This window comes from Pipistrellus kuhlii, unplaced genomic scaffold (assembly GCF_014108245.1).
Source record: "Pipistrellus kuhlii isolate mPipKuh1 unplaced genomic scaffold, mPipKuh1.p scaffold_m20_p_10, whole genome shotgun sequence".
Classification (NCBI taxonomy): domain Eukaryota; kingdom Metazoa; phylum Chordata; class Mammalia; order Chiroptera; family Vespertilionidae; genus Pipistrellus; species Pipistrellus kuhlii.
This window is the reverse complement of record NW_023425405.1, coordinates 3,565,712-3,584,843: the sequence shown is the minus strand read 5'-3', so window position 1 is coordinate 3,584,843 and position 19,132 is coordinate 3,565,712. Positions and strand designations below refer to the sequence as shown.

Below are 19,132 nucleotides of genomic sequence, written 5' to 3'. Positions count from 1 at the left end.
ATGTATATTCTGCAGCTTTGGGGTGAAATGTCAATTCCATGTTATCTAGTGTGTCGTTTAGGAGTGCTGTTTCCTTCTTGATGCCTGGATGCTAATAACCAGTGATATTAGTAGGGCGTTAAAGTCCCCTACTATAATATGATTTTATTTTTGTTGATCTCTCCCTTAAAATCTTCCAGTTTTTAAAAAATATATTTGGATGTTCCAGTATTAGATGCAGATATGTTTACTGAAATTATATCCTCTTGTTTTATCTATCCCTGTACTATTATGAAGTGGCTTTCATTATCTCTTGTTATGGCCTTCACTTTGAAGTCTATTTTGTCAGATATGAGTACTGCTACCCCAGATTTTGTTTCATTTACATTTGTTCGAAAAGTTCCCCCCCACCCCAATCCCTTCATCATCATTCTGTGTGAGTCCTTTGTCCTGAGGTGGGTCTCTTATAGAGAGCACATATATATAGGTAATGTTTTCTTATTCATTCAGCTAATCTAAGCATTTTTATTGGAGAACTTAATTCATTTACAACTCAGGTTATTATTAAGTACTTCTTTATTGCCATTCTTATTCTTTATACCTGTGTTCTTCTCTTTCTCTCTACTTCTTCTTCTTACAACATTCCCTTTAGCATTTCTTGCAGTGCTGACGTGGTGTGTTAATAAACTCTCTTAAACTTTTTTTTTTTTAATCTGCTAAGCTCTTTATTTTACCCTCCATTTGGAATGCTAATCTTGCTGAATATAGTAATCTTGGGTTCAGTCCCTGGGCTTTCATTCCCTTCTGGCCTGAAGTGTTTCTATTGAGAAGTCAGCTGACAATCTAGTGGGAGCTTCCTTGTCGGCAACTTTCTACCTCTTGCAGCCTTTAAGATTCTTTATTTGCCTTTAATGTTTGCCATTTTAATTACTATGTGCCTAGATGTTGGTCTTTTGGGGTTCATCTTGATTGGGACTCTTGTTTCCTGAACTTGAGTAACTTTTTCCTTCACCAGGTTAGGGAAATTTTCTGCCATTATTTCTTCAAACAGGTTTTCTATTCCTTGCAAATTGAATACAACAGTACATCCAAAAAAATCATACATCATGATCAAGTTGGTTTCATTCCAGGGGCACAAGGATGGTTCAATATACACAAATCAACTACATAATTCACCACATTAACAAAGGAAAGGATAAAAATCATATAATCTTATCAGTAGATGCAGAGAAAGTATTTGATAAGATACAACACCCATTTATAATTAAAACACTCAATAAAATAAGAATAGAAGGAAAGCACCTCAACATAATAAAGGCCATATATGATAAACCCTCAGCTAATATCATACTCAATGCTGAAAAATCAGGAACAAGAGAGGCTATTCACTCTCCCCACTCTTACTCAATATAGTGCTGGAAGTCCTAGCCGGAGCAGTAAGACAAGAAGAAGAAATAAAAGGCATCCAAACAGGGAAAGAAGTCAAACTGTTACTTTTTGCCAAGTACATGATTCTATATAAAGAAAACCCTAAAGATTCTACCAAAAAACTTTTAGAAACATTAAACAAATACAGTCAAGTTTCAGAATACAAAATCTATGAGCAAAAATCAATTGTCTTCCGGTATACTAATAACAACAAAACTTTAGAGAAAGAAATGCAATTGTAACCAAAAGAATAAAATACCTAGGAATAAATTTAACAAAGAATGTGAAAGCCTATATACTGAAAATTACAAAGCATTGCTAAAAGAGATTGAAAAAGATAAAACAAAATGGAAAAATATCCATGTCCATGGATTGGAAGAACCAACATAGTTAAAATGGCCATATTACCTAAAACATTATAAAGATTTAATGCAATCCCCCATCAAAATCCCAATGTCATTTTTTTATAAGAAAAAAGAATGAGAAATCATCAAATTTGTATGGGACCACAAAAGACCCCAAAGCAAAACTGAGAAAAAAGAAATGAAGTTGGATGTATCACACTACCTGACTTAAAATTATACTGCAGAGCTACAATAATCAAAATAGCATGGTATTGGTAGAGAAACAGACACACAGATCAATGGAACAGAATAGAAAGCTCAGCAATAAGACCACATGTATATGGACAGATAATTTTTGACAAAGGAACAGAAACACACAATGAAGTAAAGATAGTCTTTTCAATAAGGTGCTAGGGAAACTGGGATGCCACACATAAACAAATAAATCTGGATTACAGTTTGTCCCCAAGTACAAAAATTAATTCAAAATGGATCAAAGACCTAAATGTAAGATCCAAAACAGTAAGTTAAATGGAAGAAAATATAGGTCCAAACTTATGGATCTTGATAGTAGAGAACATTTTGTGAATTTGACCCCAAAGGTGAGGGAAAAAAGGCAAAAATAAATGAATGGGACTATATCAAACTAAGAAGCTTCTGCACAGCAAAATAAACTGTCAACAAAACAAAGAGGCAGCCAACCATATGGGAGGTGATATTTGCAAACAGTAGCTCTGACAAAGGTTTAATTTCCAAAATATATAAAGAACTCATAAAACTCAACACCAAACAAATAATCCAATCAAAAAGTGGGCAGAGGCCCCAGCCAGTTTGGCTCAGTAGACAGAGCATTGGGCTGCAGACTGAAGGGTCCCAGCTTTTATTCCAGTCAAGGACACATGCCCATGTTGCACGCCCGATCTCCAATTTGGGGCATGCAGGAGGTGGCCAATTAATGATTCTCTCTCATCACTGATGTTTCTCTCTCTCTCTCTCTCTCTCTCTCTCTCTCTCTCTCGCTCTCGCTCTCGCTCTCGCTCTCGCTCTCGCTCTCCCTCACCCTTCCTCTCTGAAATCAATTAAAAAAAATTTGTTTAAGTGGGCAGAGGACCTGAAAATACATCTTACCAAAAAAGAATTATAAGTATATGAAAAGATGTTCAACCTCACTGACAACTAGGTAAATGAAAATCAAAACTATAATGAGATACCATCTTATACCTATTAGAGTGGCCATTATCAACAAGACAAGCAATAACAAGTGTTGGAGAGGTTGTGGAAAAAAGAGAACCCTCATTCACTGCTGGTTGGAATGTAGGCTGCTACAACCACTATGGAAAGCAGCCGGGGAATTCCTGAAAATTAAGAACAGAACTACCATATAACCCAGCAATTCCTCTCCTGGGTATATACCTGAAGAAATCAAAATCATGTATTCACAAAGATATATGCACCCCTATGTTCATATCAGCATTATTCACAGTGGCCAAGACATGGAAACAACCTAAGTGTCCTGCAAAAGAGGCCTGGATAAAGAAGATGTGGTCCATATACACAATGGAACACTACGCAGCCATAAGAAAGGATAAAATAGCACTATTTGCAACAACATGGATGGACCTTGAGAACATTATGCTATATGAAATACTTCAGTCAAAAAAAGCTAAAAACCATAAGATTTCACTCATATGTGGGCTATAAAACTAACATTCATGAACACAAACGGCAGTGTGGTGTTGCCAGAGGGAAGTGGGTAGAAGGGAAAGGGGATCCTAAAATAAGGTGACAGGAGATTTGACTTTGGGTGGTGAGCACATGGTGCAATATACAGATCTTGTAACACAGAAACCCACACCTGAAACCTATATGTTCATGTTGGCCAATGTCACCCCAATCAATTTAATAAATATTATTTATAAATAAATAAATTATAGAAAGTTTGGTCATAAGTTCTGAAAATTAATATACCAGGCAAATATCAATCCAAATAAGCTAGAGTAGCCAATCTTATTAATACAGGTTAAAAAGAAAATCCAGGCAGAAAAATGGGGACGAAGGATATTATATATCATCAGAATAATCATCAGCATAAATGCTTCTGACAATATACCTCAAAATATATGAAGCAATAATTAATGGAACATGGAAAAAATCAGATAAATAAACCACTGGAAGTGAATATTCTATTATATCCCTCTCAAACACTGCAAGAGCAAGCAGATAAAATGAGCTAAGTAAGATTCAGAAGACTTGAACAACATGGTTAATAAGTTCAAACTAGCAAATAATATAAACTTTGATAACCAACAGGGACCATATTACTTTCAAGCATATATATAACTTTTATGAAAACTAAGTATGTATAATACTAGGCCTCAAAGGAAGCTTCCACAAATTCTCTCTATATAAATATATGATCTTTGTTCTCTAAGCATGATGTAAAAAGTATTTCAAGGTGCAAAAATATAATATATATGACAAGATAAAAATACAAGGCAATAAAGAAATACTCAGAATCAAATGGAGCTAACTGTTCAACTTGAGAAATTGGTAATTAAAAAAACAAACAGAATAGAGGAGAAAGAGAAGAAACAAAATTGTACTATATGAGCAGAAAATGCTGGGGAAAAGTTGAGAAAATAAACTAAACCAAATCCTAGTTCTTTTGAAAAGATTAATAAAATAGACAATTCCTCTGGCAAGATTAATCAGAGAAAAATAACCAAAAAAGCAAATAAATAAGATATAAAATGAAAGGGAGAAAAAAAAACAGTATTTTTAAAATTATGGATAACACTATGAAAAGCTATATGCAACAAGGACAGTCTCAAAACAACCTAATACAGAGAAACATGGGAAAAGTCATGTATCATTGACAAAAATTTACACAATCATAAGCAGCCATTCTGGAGAGTGTAATCTCCAGTCATGCTGCAGTCAAACATGCAAATGCTCTAATACCCAGCAATCTTACTCCCAGACATACACCGTAGACGCAGTGTTGCAGAGACAGGGAAACAATAATGAGATGGAATGACTCAGGTCTGCAGAAAATTACAAAGAGGTGGGAAGACAAGTGATAAAATCTGGGAGTCTATCTTCAACTTTCAAAGAAGCTGCAGTTTAGGGAAGAGAGGCAGACAATGATCTGGAAGCAGGCTCAAGAAGCAAGGAAAACCACTACCCCACAGCCAGCTTTCACATCCTCCTCTCCCCCATGCCTCCAAACGCAACCACACCACAACCTCCTAGTTCATTTACTCTCCACACCTTGGATTCCTCTTCAGGGAATCCCATCTGAGACAAAAGAGGTCCCCAAACCATCGTAGGGTTCTAGTAGAAACTGACAAGTCTAGAGATGCTTTGAAGAGCAGTCGCCAACCTTTCGAACCTCACGGCCACCAGTGGTCCACAGACCACCGGTTGGTGACCGCTGCTTTAGAGGGTTGTTCCAGAGTAGGGGGAGCTCAGTCTACTAACAAAGAAATAAAACCAGTGTCTGCCTTGAACAGATTTATCACTTCAGGGTTTTCTAAACCAGTGGTTCTGAATGGGTAACAATTTTGCCCCCAATGGACATTTAACAATGTCTGGAAATATTTTGGTTGTCACATTGGGTAGTAACAATGGGGCAGGCTGCTACTGGCATCTGGTGAGTAGATGCCAGGGACTACTGCTGAACATCCTACAATGCGAAGTGTAGCCCTCCACAACAACCCAAAATGCCAATTATGCCAAGACTCAGAAGCCCTACTCTAGACCTGAGGAGCTTTTGATTTCTTTCATACAAGCAAACAACCCCATCCACACCAGTTATCTATGCCAGTTCTGAGTGAGTGTGGCTAAAGGTCCAAACCAGTCAGTCTGATGAATTCTATTCCAAATTCTATTCCAGATAGGTCAGGGGGGAAAATAGATGAAAAGCTTGAGGCTAGCTAAATGGTAAAAGTTAAAAAGAAAACAGAAATTGTGTCATATATCAACTATTCAAGAGGCACAATTACCAAAAATGGGTGCAAGCAAAAGGATTGTTCCTTAAATTTGAGAAAACAGAAAATGCAACCTTTTCATTTGGAATAATAACACCTTACAAGAAGTTCAAAAGCTGTACCCACTGCCAAAACGTTCCTTCGGTAAGGGGCTTCCATTCTCTTGATTGCAAAAGGAAGATAATTTAAGTGAGTTTTGACTACCTTGTAGGTGAGAATCAGTATGCCCAATTAACTTAGGACAAATGAAAAGCCCAGAAAAGGGAAGTTGCCCTGAATCACAAAGCTAGTGAAGAGCAAAGCTAATTCACATCCAGGAAAACAACTGGAATTAAAATCACCCAAGTTTGTTTTTCCTATGAAGTTGCTTGAACATACAATATAATAATACAGAAAAGCAACAAAACCTGCTGTTCCATGCATCCTGCACCAGGCCGGATGCAGCTGTGCCAGGTTAAGATAGAGAAAGACCCCGTCCTTCATAAAATTCTCACCTCTCTCAGAGCTGACGGAACTGGTCATGTTTCTCTGCTCTATCAAGGGATGAAACTTCTGCAAGTTAAAAAGCTTGAGGACAAGTTTATGTCTCTGCAGAAATCTCCTTTTCTTAACATTAGCACTTATACATTATAACAAATATTATTTAAATTTTTCTGTCAACCGAAAAAATTAAATCTGGGCAGTGCATCTGTCAACTTCAGTCAAATAAAATCACTTCAGAATCTCTCTCCTCTTGTTCCTATCCTCAGGTCTAGGGACGATACTTGCTATTGAAGGAGGAGCCGGAATCCACGCCCGCACCTCACTTAGATGCCATGACCCGCAGAAATCGCCAGGCTTCGGTATGCAGTGCAGGCCTTGCCTCCACAGAGACTGAGGCTCACAGAAATCACTGCCTTTCCAGAGACAAGTGGAGAAAAGACTCACTCGGTCTGCATAGTCGATTCTCAAAACCCAAAGCAGAGACTGGAGAAGATACCACTTCTTCCTGGTCCCTTGGTTCTTTCACTTTTATAATGAACAATTACTGTACCTAGTCTCCTAACCCAGAAGACAGCAGAAGGAAATGTTGACCAAGGTTTTCTGAAACTGTATTTAAAAAGGAAATGGTTTATAAATACAATTCACACTACTGTTAGTTTCTTTATTTAAAGTGTTTATTTTTTTAAAAATGTAGAAGTAAAAATTTATCAACTGGTTTCTCTTAAAAGCACTGCTTTGATTTTGAATACATAATAAAGAGCCTCCTTCGTTCTCTTTCATTTTGAAACTCTGCCTTAAATAAAGTATCCTGACTCAAGAACCTAGGAAAATGCTTGAAATGAATACAATATAATCAGATCATAATATTATTAAATTTGAGGGTAACAAATTGATCCATGGTTTATTCAAACCTTCCTAACAACTACACATAAAAAAAAAGTCAGTTCACTAAAATGGCTGATCTCATTCTTGGCTCCCAGCTATCATCTCAAAAGTTTAATAAAGACATCTCTGAGACTTCTTTAATATGCCAGTCACTCTACTAAAAATTTTGCATGTATTATCTCATTTAATCTTTGCAACAATTCCAAGTAGTATTAATAATTATTAGTTTATTATGTTACTGGTGGCCTGGTGCACAGATTCGTGCATATTGAAAGGAAATTAATTAGAAGGTGGCCGGCGAGGATGAGATGGGGCCAGACACACTCTGGAGCCAACCTCCAGCGGTCCCTCCCGGCTGGCTGCACCTGAAGGTCAAAGGGCGTCTGTGGAGGGAGTGGGTTCCTCCAGCAGGTGAGGTCCCCGGTCCTGGCCTATGGGGATCAGGCTGAAACTGGCAGTCTGACATCCCCCAACGGGCCCCAGAGTGCAAGAGGACACTGCAAAGTTGCTGTCACTTGAGCGTCTGTCAGTGTGTGTCATACCTACCAGCCAGTAGGCAGGTCACTTAGCCTTTCATACATGTAGATTATTGAATTGTATTGTTATTCTCTTTTTACAGATGAGAAAACAGGGCATGGAGAAGTTGAGTAACTTGCCCAAGATCATTCATTTAGTACATGGGGAGCTGCAGCTGGACTCCAGACAGTCTGGCTCTAATGCCACCACACCATGACTGGTAGTCTCTGATATAGACACTCAGTAGGCTCCTCCTTCTCCCTCTAAGTCAGGTTCACTGCTATGTTCCCAACCACAAATTCAAACTCACATCTCTCATCATTTTCACTGCTTCCCTGGTCCTCCCGAGTCTTCTGGCACACATCGCTAGCCTTCTTTTGATGTAGACCAAGACATTGGTGTCTCGTCCTGAAAAGGAAGATATAGAACACCCAAATTAAAAAATTAAAAAGAAACAAGAGCTTTCAGCTGATCATCAGGAAGACATACAGAGGCCCTTTTGCCAGGCGTTTGAGGTAAAACCTCAGAGAGAAAAGACTGCTCCTTAGTTTTTCCTTACTTCCAGGAGAACTGACAATTCTGCTAACGGAGTAAAGTCACAGTCCTTAGAACTTCCGAAGGTCAGATCATGTGACTGACTCTCTAATTCATGCTTTTGAGTTAGGATGTTCAGTGTTTGATAAATAAAATCATCTGCCACAATGTGCTGGGAAAATGAACATACCCACAATGCATGTGGTTTACAAGCAAGAATTCCACATTCTGCAAGTGTGCATGTTTTTGGTGAAGAAGCAAGAGGTGAATCTCAGGTTGCATCCTAATGAACATCTTTTTTTTTCCTTCTTGACATTAAGTCTGGAGAAGCCTCATTTTGAACTTCTGTTTTATATTATTCTTCCCCAAACATTACTGACATCATAATCATCTCCAGGTCCCCAAAGCAGTCCATTTTAGATGGCAATGTAATACATTCCAGATATGACAACAGAGTATGCAACAAAATGAAAAACTTACCCTAGTGTTAGAGAAAGCACTGACAAGCTAAACAGTTATAATAATAGTCACCAAAATGGCCCTTAAAAAGTACATTAACAACTTCTTATCTTAAAATCTTTTATTTAATTATATGTCCTTTTGGGTATGTTTCCAGACCAGGGAGAACATACATGTGCTTAATCCTCAATAAAATTCCATGTTTGAGAAAAATATGACACACCTGTTATAGATTAAGTACATGTATAATACGCAGCTATTAAAAGATGTTAAGGCTAAAGTCCTAACTTCTCAAGTTTTAAACAATGAGAACAAGATGTGTGCTGAAAATCTGCCAAGTACCTACAAATTATTTTAAAGATGTGATTATATTTTTTGGATATATATAGGCAATAGGTTGAAAGAATTTAATATACAGAAAAAAAGAAAGAAAATTTCTTATAGGCTAAGTAATTTTATGTATTAATCTTCTTTTAGTTCACAAAATGACACTAATATGTCTTCAAAATTTATTTATACATATCTTTTAAAAGCAAGATACATTTGGCGATTAGAGTCTTGATTTACATATACTGCAAAATATAAATAAAAACCTGTGTATTATTGTGAAACTACTCATGTATACACAGGCCATAATGAAAAGATTTCACTGCACCTCAGTCACAGGGAGTAATGCACTTAGTTCCTGCACCAAATCCAAGTATAATACTAATATTTAATTTTATAATCGCAAATATGAAGGAGATACACTCTTACTCTCCAAGTGGCAGGAGGGAGAAATGAGGTGAGAGAAATTCCACCTTAAGGAAACAACCAAAGTCAGGTTGGATGATGAAAATGCTCTCTCATGAGGATTACTAAATTTCGGTTTAAACAATCAAAAAACTGACAACTCCGGGGGTCGAGGGGGGACTTCTGAAATGATTTTGTAGTCCTGTTTTTATACCATTCCCCCCAAACATCACTGACTCTCAGTTCAGTGTACTGCAGTTAAAGGTCTCATTTTAAAGTTATCTTAAATAAAAGAAGACATTTTAAAGTAAAAATAAGATAAATTAGGAACTATTTCTCTTCCTCTTTCTCTGGTTCTTTCTCTCTGGAAATCAACACCAGTGCTTCTTAAATAAGAGCTAAATATTGAGACAATAACCAATAACTGTTATTTCCTTTCTTTTTTTTAAATATATTTTATTGATTTTTTACAGAGGAAGGGGGAGGGATAGAAAGTTAGAAACATTGATGAAAGAGAAACATCGATCAGCTGCCTCCTGCACACTACCTACTGGGTATGCGCCTGCAATCAAGGTACATGCCTTTCACCTGAATCAAACCTGGGACCCTTGAATCCACAGGCGGACACTCTAGCTTAGGGGTGTCGAACTCAATCAGAGAAGGGGCCAAAATCTAAAATCCAGCCTAAATCGCGGGCCGAATGGTTTACTGAACAGTCATAAACTGTCATTGTGATGGAAACGCAGTGGAGTGCAGTGATGACAGCGCGGTGCGGGCCACACTGCAAGGCCTGGCGGGACGGATTTGGCCCGCGGGCCTTGTGTTTGACACATGTGCTATAGCTACTGAGCCAAACTGGTTAGAACTGTTATTTTCTTAATGGTCCTATTTCAGCCCATGCTATAGAATACCCATAAAATAAAACATTTGATAACATTAACACTAACTTAAGTGCTATTTCCCAATTGGGACTTAAAGAAACACTTGGTAAACAGAAATATGAAAGAAAAAAAAATCTAGGGAGAAAAAAAGGTTACCACTATTGGCTATTGCCATTTACTTTTGGAATTAGGAATCTATGAACAGAAAAGAGAATCTGAACAATAATGAAGCTATAAGTTAACTGTGTACTGCACTCTTATGGGGGGGGGGGGGGGGAATAAAAAAAGGCAAAACCAGTATTTATCCCCATCTAGGAGAATCATATTTTGAACTGGCCTTAAAACTTGCTCTGATTAATCATGTGACAATTCTGATCCCCAATGCCTCAACCTGGAGGAAACCTTACTGTGCTGGGCTTCGTACTGGGATCCATGATGCTGCAGCTGCTGAGAGCGCCGGTAGCAGCCATCTCCCGCCTTCAGGGCCTGCTTAAACAGCTTCTCTGCTTCGGCAATGGTTGTTGCTTCCTCTTCAGCCAAGAGAATATAAGCAGTTGCACACCTGTCCATTCAGATAACAGCCACCATTAATTACAAATCCAAGGGCATTGTAATAGCTCTAGTAATGCATGCAGAAGGGCAAGGAGTTAACGCCAAAACATGCATAGCGGCCAACTGGTTCATGCACCCATTTGTAGCTGTTGACACAAAATAATGGTACAAAAGAAATGTGTGTATTTTAGCTTAAGAGCTAGGATGCACAGTGTTAGGAGCATGGGACTCTGTCCCTTATTAGTGTGTCACTTTGGGCAAGTTATTACTCTGCCTCCCGGATGGAGAGAGAACAACATGGGATGTTTGTTCACAATGTTGCTGTGAAGGTTAAGGGGATGCATGTAAAGTGCTCAGTATGCATGTGATACATGCTCAATAATGTCAACTAACAACAGTGATACAACAGCTGTTATTAAATATCTCTTCCCAACACTCAGAGTAGGAGGTACTGTATATAAGCTTATATACAGTACCTCCTACTCTGAGTGTTGGAAAGTTTATTTGTGTTTACTAAATATAGTCTCTATTTTCAAACACAGATCCAGAAATCAAGTAAGTTACTCATTGAAAAAAACAGCACTCAAGATCTCATCACAGTTAGCACTGATTTCTATGTCAGAGAACACTAGAACCTCCAGGCATTGCTGTTTCTGAAAAGCTCAAAATCTAATTCAGCCTCAGTAGCAAACAAGAGTTAAATCTCATGTCTTTAACAATAACAGCTGCCACCTGTTGCTTAGTACCAAGCACTTAACATATACTGTCTCATTTAACACTTTCAACAACCCTCTAAGGTGGGAAGCCAGAAAAGATAAGCAGTTAACTAATGAACAAGGGGAACTCTTGGAAACTGAAACCTTCTAAATCACATAAGAACAATCCACCTGCCAGAGAAAAGGAATGTAATGGAGAAATGCTGAGGCCCGAGCAGACCACACAGGTCCTCATCTGCACAGGTCCCTTTGTTTCCTTCTCCTCTGTCTCTTGTGGTCATTTCCCTACTTAACAGAGCCCTCATCAGACCACAGAGAGAAAATTAACAGAAAGAAAAACCAAATGCTACTTTTACTACTCATAAACTGCATTTGCTAGCTGGGTAAAGAAGGCTGAACTTATGGCTAATGTGAGGTTTTAGGTCACTAGTTCATCTTAGCCTTGAGGAGGGGTCTTAGAAGTTCCTTAGCCAGTCCATCCTGTTCGGGAAGGACTGGTCAATGAAGCTTAAACAGAATGTGGTGAGAGAGGGATGGAAACACCCAGGAAAAAAGCTGTAAACCAATTACTCTGGAGGGCAGTAGATATAACTTGGCAAGAGCAATAATGATGTCGAAACTGCCCAATAATTCACTAGAGAAAAGAATGGTATAGGCATCAGGAAACAATATTCAAGGCTTCAGATACCAACATATAAATATGAATCAAGGGTAATGAAGTGAAAATCAAGATTATAATACTGAGTGGTAGATACAGTATATGAGGAATTAGCTCTAAGATTATAGTTGGTGGACTGAAAACTCAAGACAGGTTGGGGCTAGCTTGCTTGCTTTGGTCACTTATATTACAAACTAGTGCCCTGGTGCAGGAATTCGTGCACATTGTAAGGAAATTAATTAGAAGGTGGCTGGCGGGGTGGGACTGGGCTAGATGGACTCAACAGCCCTGGAGCCAACCTCCCACAGTCCCTCCCTGGCTGGTCGCACCTGGGGCAGCACCATGACTCAAAGGGTGGCTGCAGAGTGAGCAGGGTCTCTCCAGCAGGTAGGATCCCTTGACCTGGCTTGTGGGATCAGGCCGAAACCAGCTCTCTGACATCCAGAGGGATCCCAGATTGCCAGAGGGTGGTTCTTGGGTAAGGCACCTCAGAATCAGGCTCCCTCCTCTCTGGTTTCAGGGTGTGTCACCCAAGAACTTCAGCTGCCAAGTCACTGCAGCTCAGCAGCTCTTGCTTGAGCATCTGCCCCCTGGTGGCCAGTGAGTGTTACAGCTACTAGTTGGAGCATCTGCCCCCTGATGGTCATTGTGCGTCATAGCTTCTGGTTGCACGGTTGCTTAGCCTTTTATGTATTATAAATAGTATCTTAGGAGGAGAGGCAGAGTAGCACTACTGGCCAAGAAAACATACATCTATGCAAAATTTTATGGGGTAGAAACATGCTAAGAGCTTGTGAGTGAAGGAGAAAAGAAACAGCAATAGAAGTACTAATGGTTGGGCAATACAGAACAGACTGCTCAGCTTGATGGAAGATACAGATGATGCATCCTTGTCACAAAACAATGCACATACAGACGTAAGAAAATGAGGTGGTGGGGGTGTCGACCATCCGGATATCTGATAGAAGTCTCATTTGGTTAGAAGTAGAGCACCCGATAGGTGCTTGACTTACTTTGGTAACAATTTTATCTCCCAGATGGTAGAGGAAGCAATTAGGGGAACTTCAACTCTGGACCTAATTCTGACCAAGAAGAAAAAAATAGTTGGTGAAATGGAAATCGATAGGAACATTCAGAGAGAGTTACTATGTCATTTGGAATTGGGACTAATCAAAGAGGGTAAGGTGAACTTCAAAAAATTCAAAGAAAAGAGGCATGATTCAATGACATGAGACGCAGGAGGAAAATGGTATAAGAAGGTTGGACAGTGTCCAAATGTCCAACTGTAACTATAATCACTATGATCCTCTCAGGAAGAAAAGAGGGGTGATGATTAAGTAACCAACATAGCTGCACAGAGATCTCCACAAGATCAGATTTTTAAAGGACATGTAAAAAAGATGGAAACAGGGCACGTAATGAAGGACTATAAAAGAGTGAAATGAGCTTATAAGAATGTCAGGAGAGCTAAAACTTCAAATGAGCTTAAGCTTACAAAACAAAATAAAGACAAAACAAAAAGTGCTAAAGACAACCATCTATTTCCTGTTTTTAAATTATGTTTAAAGCCTTATCACCATCCCCATTTCTCTAAGATCATCACAAAAATAAATGAACAAAACAGACAAACAACAACAACATTAAAACAAGGAAAGTTTATAATTAGGAGCAGCGGATAAAGAGAAAGCAGTATTTTCTAATTCCTATTTTGTTCCTGGATTCTCCATTAGGGAGAATGATCGTCAGACTGAAAAAGGGAGAAGAAATTAAACTCTAAAATAGGTAAAAAGATGTCATAGCAAATAACTAGTCTATCCTAAATCGACTACTATACTGGGATGGGCAAATCCCAGGAAGCCAACAAACATGGGCAGGCCAAGGAATAGTTAAGAACTCACAAAGAATGGGGAAGTACTAGAAGATGAGATGACAAATGTAGGATAAATGTTCAAAAAGGGGAAGAAAGCAGACTTCCCAAATGATAGAACAGTGATTTGGAAAGATATTCTAATGGATTGTGAAAGGGATAGTCTCCAAGCATTTTAAAAAGAAAGTGAGCACTGGAGCTAGCTTAAATTCACTAAGACTAATGCAAATGGTTGCATTAGCTTAATTTACTCTAATAGATTTACTACCCATTAAAGATCCACAGCTACGACTGGCACCCTTAAAATAAAAATGGAGGAGTATGAGCTGAATCATGGTGGCTTAGTAATTAACAATACCAAGGGATGATGATTTCTACATGTCATGTCCCAGAGATAAAGCCCTGACGCTGCTATTTTTATCAGAAACATGGATGACACACAGAAGGCAGGCACATCAATTTTGTAGATGACAAGAAACTGGAAAATAAATACGCTGCATAACAGAATCAGAAACCACATAGATCAACAGGTTATAATGGCAGGATTTCCAACTCTTGAGTTTTTTTTTTTTTTTTTCTGAGAACGCTGAAGAAGATTCTGTAACCTTCTTCAGAAAAAAATCATAAAATAGTTTAACAATGACCACTTGGCCGGGAGATTGTCGAGGTGATTCAAGCACCAGATGGGTGGCGGAGTTAAATGACCTTTAAGATCTCGGCCAACCCTGAGCTTTTATGACTCCAACTTCAAGAATCTTTCTCATTTTCTGAGATCTCCAGAAGAGATTTCCCAGTCTTCCTTGGTAACCCATAGATTGTTTAACAACACCAAGCACAGCCCTTCCTCTTATCTTTGCCTTGATCTTGAAGTGTTTTTAAAGTGTAATTTTTTCACCTTACGTTTTTGTTATGATTTCCTCACTAGCAGTTCTATCTAGAAATTGTGATGATACAGATGAGCATTCCACATCTGTAATAATTTCCCTGTCAAATGTTTTAGATATGCAAAGAATAGTATTTATTTATATACTCACAATATCCCATGGGTAGCCCTGGAAGGATTTAATTTAGCATCACAGCAAACCACTGAATTGCTCTCTAAAATGACTAAAACCACCTTCACAAAGTCTTTTTTTATAAACAAATGTCCCCAAAATAATCCTCAAGTTCAAATGCATAGTTTAATAGCAGTATCCTATCACTGGCAACTCTATACATTCAGCAAAGAATAGGATTTCCCTTTTAAAAGCAAGATTTTCCCCACTTACTCATTTATTTCTAATGCTTCATGCGCTGCCGAAATCCTAGCTTGGGGGTTTCTCTCTCTCCAGGCTTTCTGCATTACTATTTTTAAAAAAGAGAAAAAAGCAAGTTAATCAATACATATAATTAAGAAAGCTCAGTACAGGAGAATAGCTGAATTAGTAGCATTAGGCTTAGATTACAGGGGAATATTTCAATACCAAGAGGATCAGCCCAATCCTCCAGTCACACAAACATATTCTAACTTGCTATTCAATTGTCCTCCAATTGCTGATATCAAAACTTTCTTATGCTCTTAAAACTACAGATTTAAATCTATAAACCACTAGACTTGTCTCAACAGACTTGGGTAGTAGTTTGAACATACTACTAATGCACGTTGTCATAGACCAATACATGCATTAGCTATTTGTAATACCTTTCAGTTTTTAATGGAATACTAGTACAAAGGTGAACCTTATGTGCGGAATGCTGGTATCTCCAACAAAATATTGTAATATCATGTATTTACATGGGGACCATGTTGGAACATTCATTTCATAGATAGTAGAAGTTTCTTTTAGTACTTATAGTTTGTACTAAAACCAGTGTTTCCAAATTCACTTTGTATAAATTTTTCTACAAATTTATACAGGTGTAAACAAAACAGAGCTACAGATATAAACAATACAGAGCTACCTGAAACACTAACACTAGACTTGTCTCAACAGACTGTCCAAGGAAAAAAAAAAAGAAAGAAATATTACAGACTATTTTATCTTCTATAATATTTGAAACAATCTTGATTAAAATTTCTTAATCAAGAAGCACTCTAAATATATTTAATATTTATTTTGCTCATTAATGTTGTTTGTTGTTAAAGTATATTGCACACATTTTGAGATGACATTGTTCTAATTTCTTCCTTCTACACAGACACAACATAATTTCTTTTTTATTATTATTTTTTGTTGTTTAAAGTATTACATATAGTAGTACATATATCTCCTTTCTTCCCCCACTTTGACCTTCCCCCAGCCTCTCCTACACAACATAATTTCTATTAGTCATTTCCCCAAACATCTGCCACAAGCTTTGGATATTAGCACATTTCAAAACCATGTGAGAATTATCAGTTGGGTCAGAAAAAAAGTACTTTAGGCTTTTAACAGGTGTACCTGTTTCCAGTGTTTGATGCAAACGTAGTTTTCATATATCAAAGTAGTTTGTGAGTATATTGTGGGAAGCTCAATGCTTGAAATATTTTTTTACTATGATGTTCCACCATGGCGAAGAGTAACAATCTCCTTATTTAATTTGTTCTATAATTTTTTTATCTTCTAAGTTATTTTCTTAGGAGTATGTATGTATTCCCTTTCTTAAAGATTTTTTTCACCTATTTACTTTAAGTTTAGAAATATAAAAAATAATAGGATTATTTATAACTCAAGCAGTGTCAAATGCATGCTCAACAAATTCTTTTCTAGGATGGAAAACAAATATGGACTCCAATGGAATGGGATGCCCCCATTCAATTCTAATGAATCAATCAATAGGCATAGAAATCTCTATAATATATTCTTTAACCATTTGAATTCACTGACTCCCAATTTCTAACTAGAATAGCATTAGGAAAACATGACTTTTCACTCTATCTCAATAAAGGATTTAGCTTCGTATAAGATTTATAAATATTCAAGACATGTAAATCCAACCTTGGAATATTTTAAAAATGATATTTTAAATTATAATGAGGACTTATTTCTAATTCACTCATTGTGATAGAGCCTTTATTTAGGTATCAGAATACTGAGTTCCACTAGTCAATCTCCAATTTAATTTTTATTTGTTTGTGTTATTAAAGCATTTTTTCAATTACAGTTGACATACATTATTATTTAATTTCAGGTGTACACCTCCCTGATTAGACATTACATAATTTACTAAGTGATCATCACAATAAATCTCACACCCATCTGACACCATATATATAGTTTTAGAATATCATTGTCTATCATCCCCATGACTACTCTGTAACAACCAATTTGTACTTTTTTCTTTAGTGATTACGGTATTACGTTTGTGTCCTTACCCCTTCATTCCTCCCCGCACTCATGCCCTCACGCCCCTGGTGTCTGTGTCTGTTGGTTAGGCTTACATACTCGCAGTACTTTGGTTGATCTCTCCCTCTTACCCCCATCCTCCCCTACCTTCCCTCTGAGTTTTGATGGTCTGATCAATGCTTCTCTGTTTCTGGATGTTTTTGTTCATCAGTTTATGTAGTTCATTATATTCCACAAGTGCAATCATGTGATATTTATCTTTCTCTGACTGGCTTATTTCACTTAGCATAATGCTCTCCAGTTCCATCCATGCTGTTGCAAATGGTAAGAACTCCATCTTTTTTACTGCAGCATAATATTCCATTGTATGGATGTACCACAGCTTTACTTTTTTATTTTTAAATATATATATTTTATTGATTTTTTTACAGAGAGGAAGGGAGAGGGAGAAAGAGTCAGAAACATCAATGGGAGAGAAACATTGATCAGCTGCCTCCTGCACACACCCTCTGGGGTGTGCCCACAACCAAGGTACATGCCCTTGACTGGAATCGAACCTAGGACCCTTGTGTCCGCAAGCCAATGCTCTATCCACTGAGCCAAACCGGTTAGGGCTATACCAGTTTTTTAATCTACTCATCTGTTGATGGACACTTAGGCTGCTTGCAAATCTTAACTATGGTGAATGGTGCTGCTATGAACATAGGGGTGCATATATCCTTTCTGATTGGTGTTTCTAGTTTCTTGGGATTTATTCCTAGAAGTAAGATTACTTGGTCAAAGGGGAGTTCCATCTTTAGTTTTTTGAGGAAACTCCATACTGTTCTCCAGTGGCTATAATTTGGACTTCTTAATCCCTTCACCTTTCCACCTCTCCCATCCCCCTAATCTCCTCCCACTTGGTAACCATAAAAATGTTCTCTGTAAAAATGTTCTCTCTATGAGTCTGTTTCTGTTCTGCTTGTTCGTTTGTTTTGTTTTTTTAGATTCAGTTGTTGATAGATATGTATTTATTGCCATTTTAATGTTTATATTTTTTGCTTTTTTCCTTCTTTTTAAAAAAAATCCTCACCAGAGGTTATGTTTTTATTGATTTTTTTAGAGAGAGAAAGGGAGAGGGAGAGAAACATCGATGTGTTGCCTCCCACCAGGATCAACCCGGGACCAAACTCAAAACCTGGTTATGTGTCCTGACCAGGAATTGACCCAAGAACCTTTGGTGTATGAGACAATGCTCCAACCAACTGAGCCACACTAGCTTAGGCTTTTTCTTCTTCTTAAAGAAGACCCTTTTAACATTTCATGTAATGAACTCAAAGTTTTTTCTGATCTGGGAAGCTCTTTATCTGTCCTTCAATTCTAAATGATACCTTTGCTGGGTAGAGCAATCTTTATTATAGGTCCTTGCTTTTCATCACTTTGAATATTTCTCACCAATCCTTTCTGGCCTGCAAGGTTTCCCTTGTAAGTAACTAATGGCCTTTCTCCTGCTGCTTTTAAGATTCTCTGCCTTTACCTGTTGCATTTTAATTATGATATGTCTTGGTGTGGGTTCATCTTGTTTGGAATCTGCACTTCCTGGGCTTGTATATCTATTTTCCTCATCAAGTTAGGGGAGTTTTCTGTAGTTATCTTTTCAAGTAAGTTTTCAATTTCTTGTTCTCTCTTCTCCTCCCAGCACCCCCATGATCTGAATGTTGGAATGCTTAAAAGTTGTCCCAGAGGCTCCTTAAACTTTTATATTTTTTTAAAATTGTTCTTTCCTTTTGCTATTCTGATTGGATGTCTTTTCATTCTTATCTCC

General features: G+C 37.7%; 1 protein-coding gene across 10 annotated transcripts in view; it reads right to left on the bottom strand.

Annotated features, from left to right (window-relative positions):
- Positions 1-19,132, bottom strand: part of ST7 (suppression of tumorigenicity 7) — a 221,968-nt gene that overhangs the window by 73,589 nt on the left and 129,247 nt on the right. For 5 of the 10 annotated variants that reach the window (XM_036425130.2, XM_036425090.2, XM_036425100.2 and 2 more), the window contains exons 6-9: positions 15,292-15,367; positions 13,170-13,238; positions 10,638-10,792; positions 7,935-8,032 (exon numbers count right to left, since the gene is read on the bottom strand). In XM_036425130.2, coding sequence (XP_036281023.1) covers positions 7,935-8,032; positions 10,638-10,792; positions 13,170-13,238; positions 15,292-15,367 — 398 coding nt within the window. The remainder of the gene's footprint in view (positions 1-7,934; positions 8,033-10,637; positions 10,793-13,169; positions 13,239-15,291; positions 15,368-19,132) is intronic. The other 5 variants (XM_036425161.2, XM_045576233.1, XM_036425110.2 and 2 more) reach the window with 1 other exon arrangement.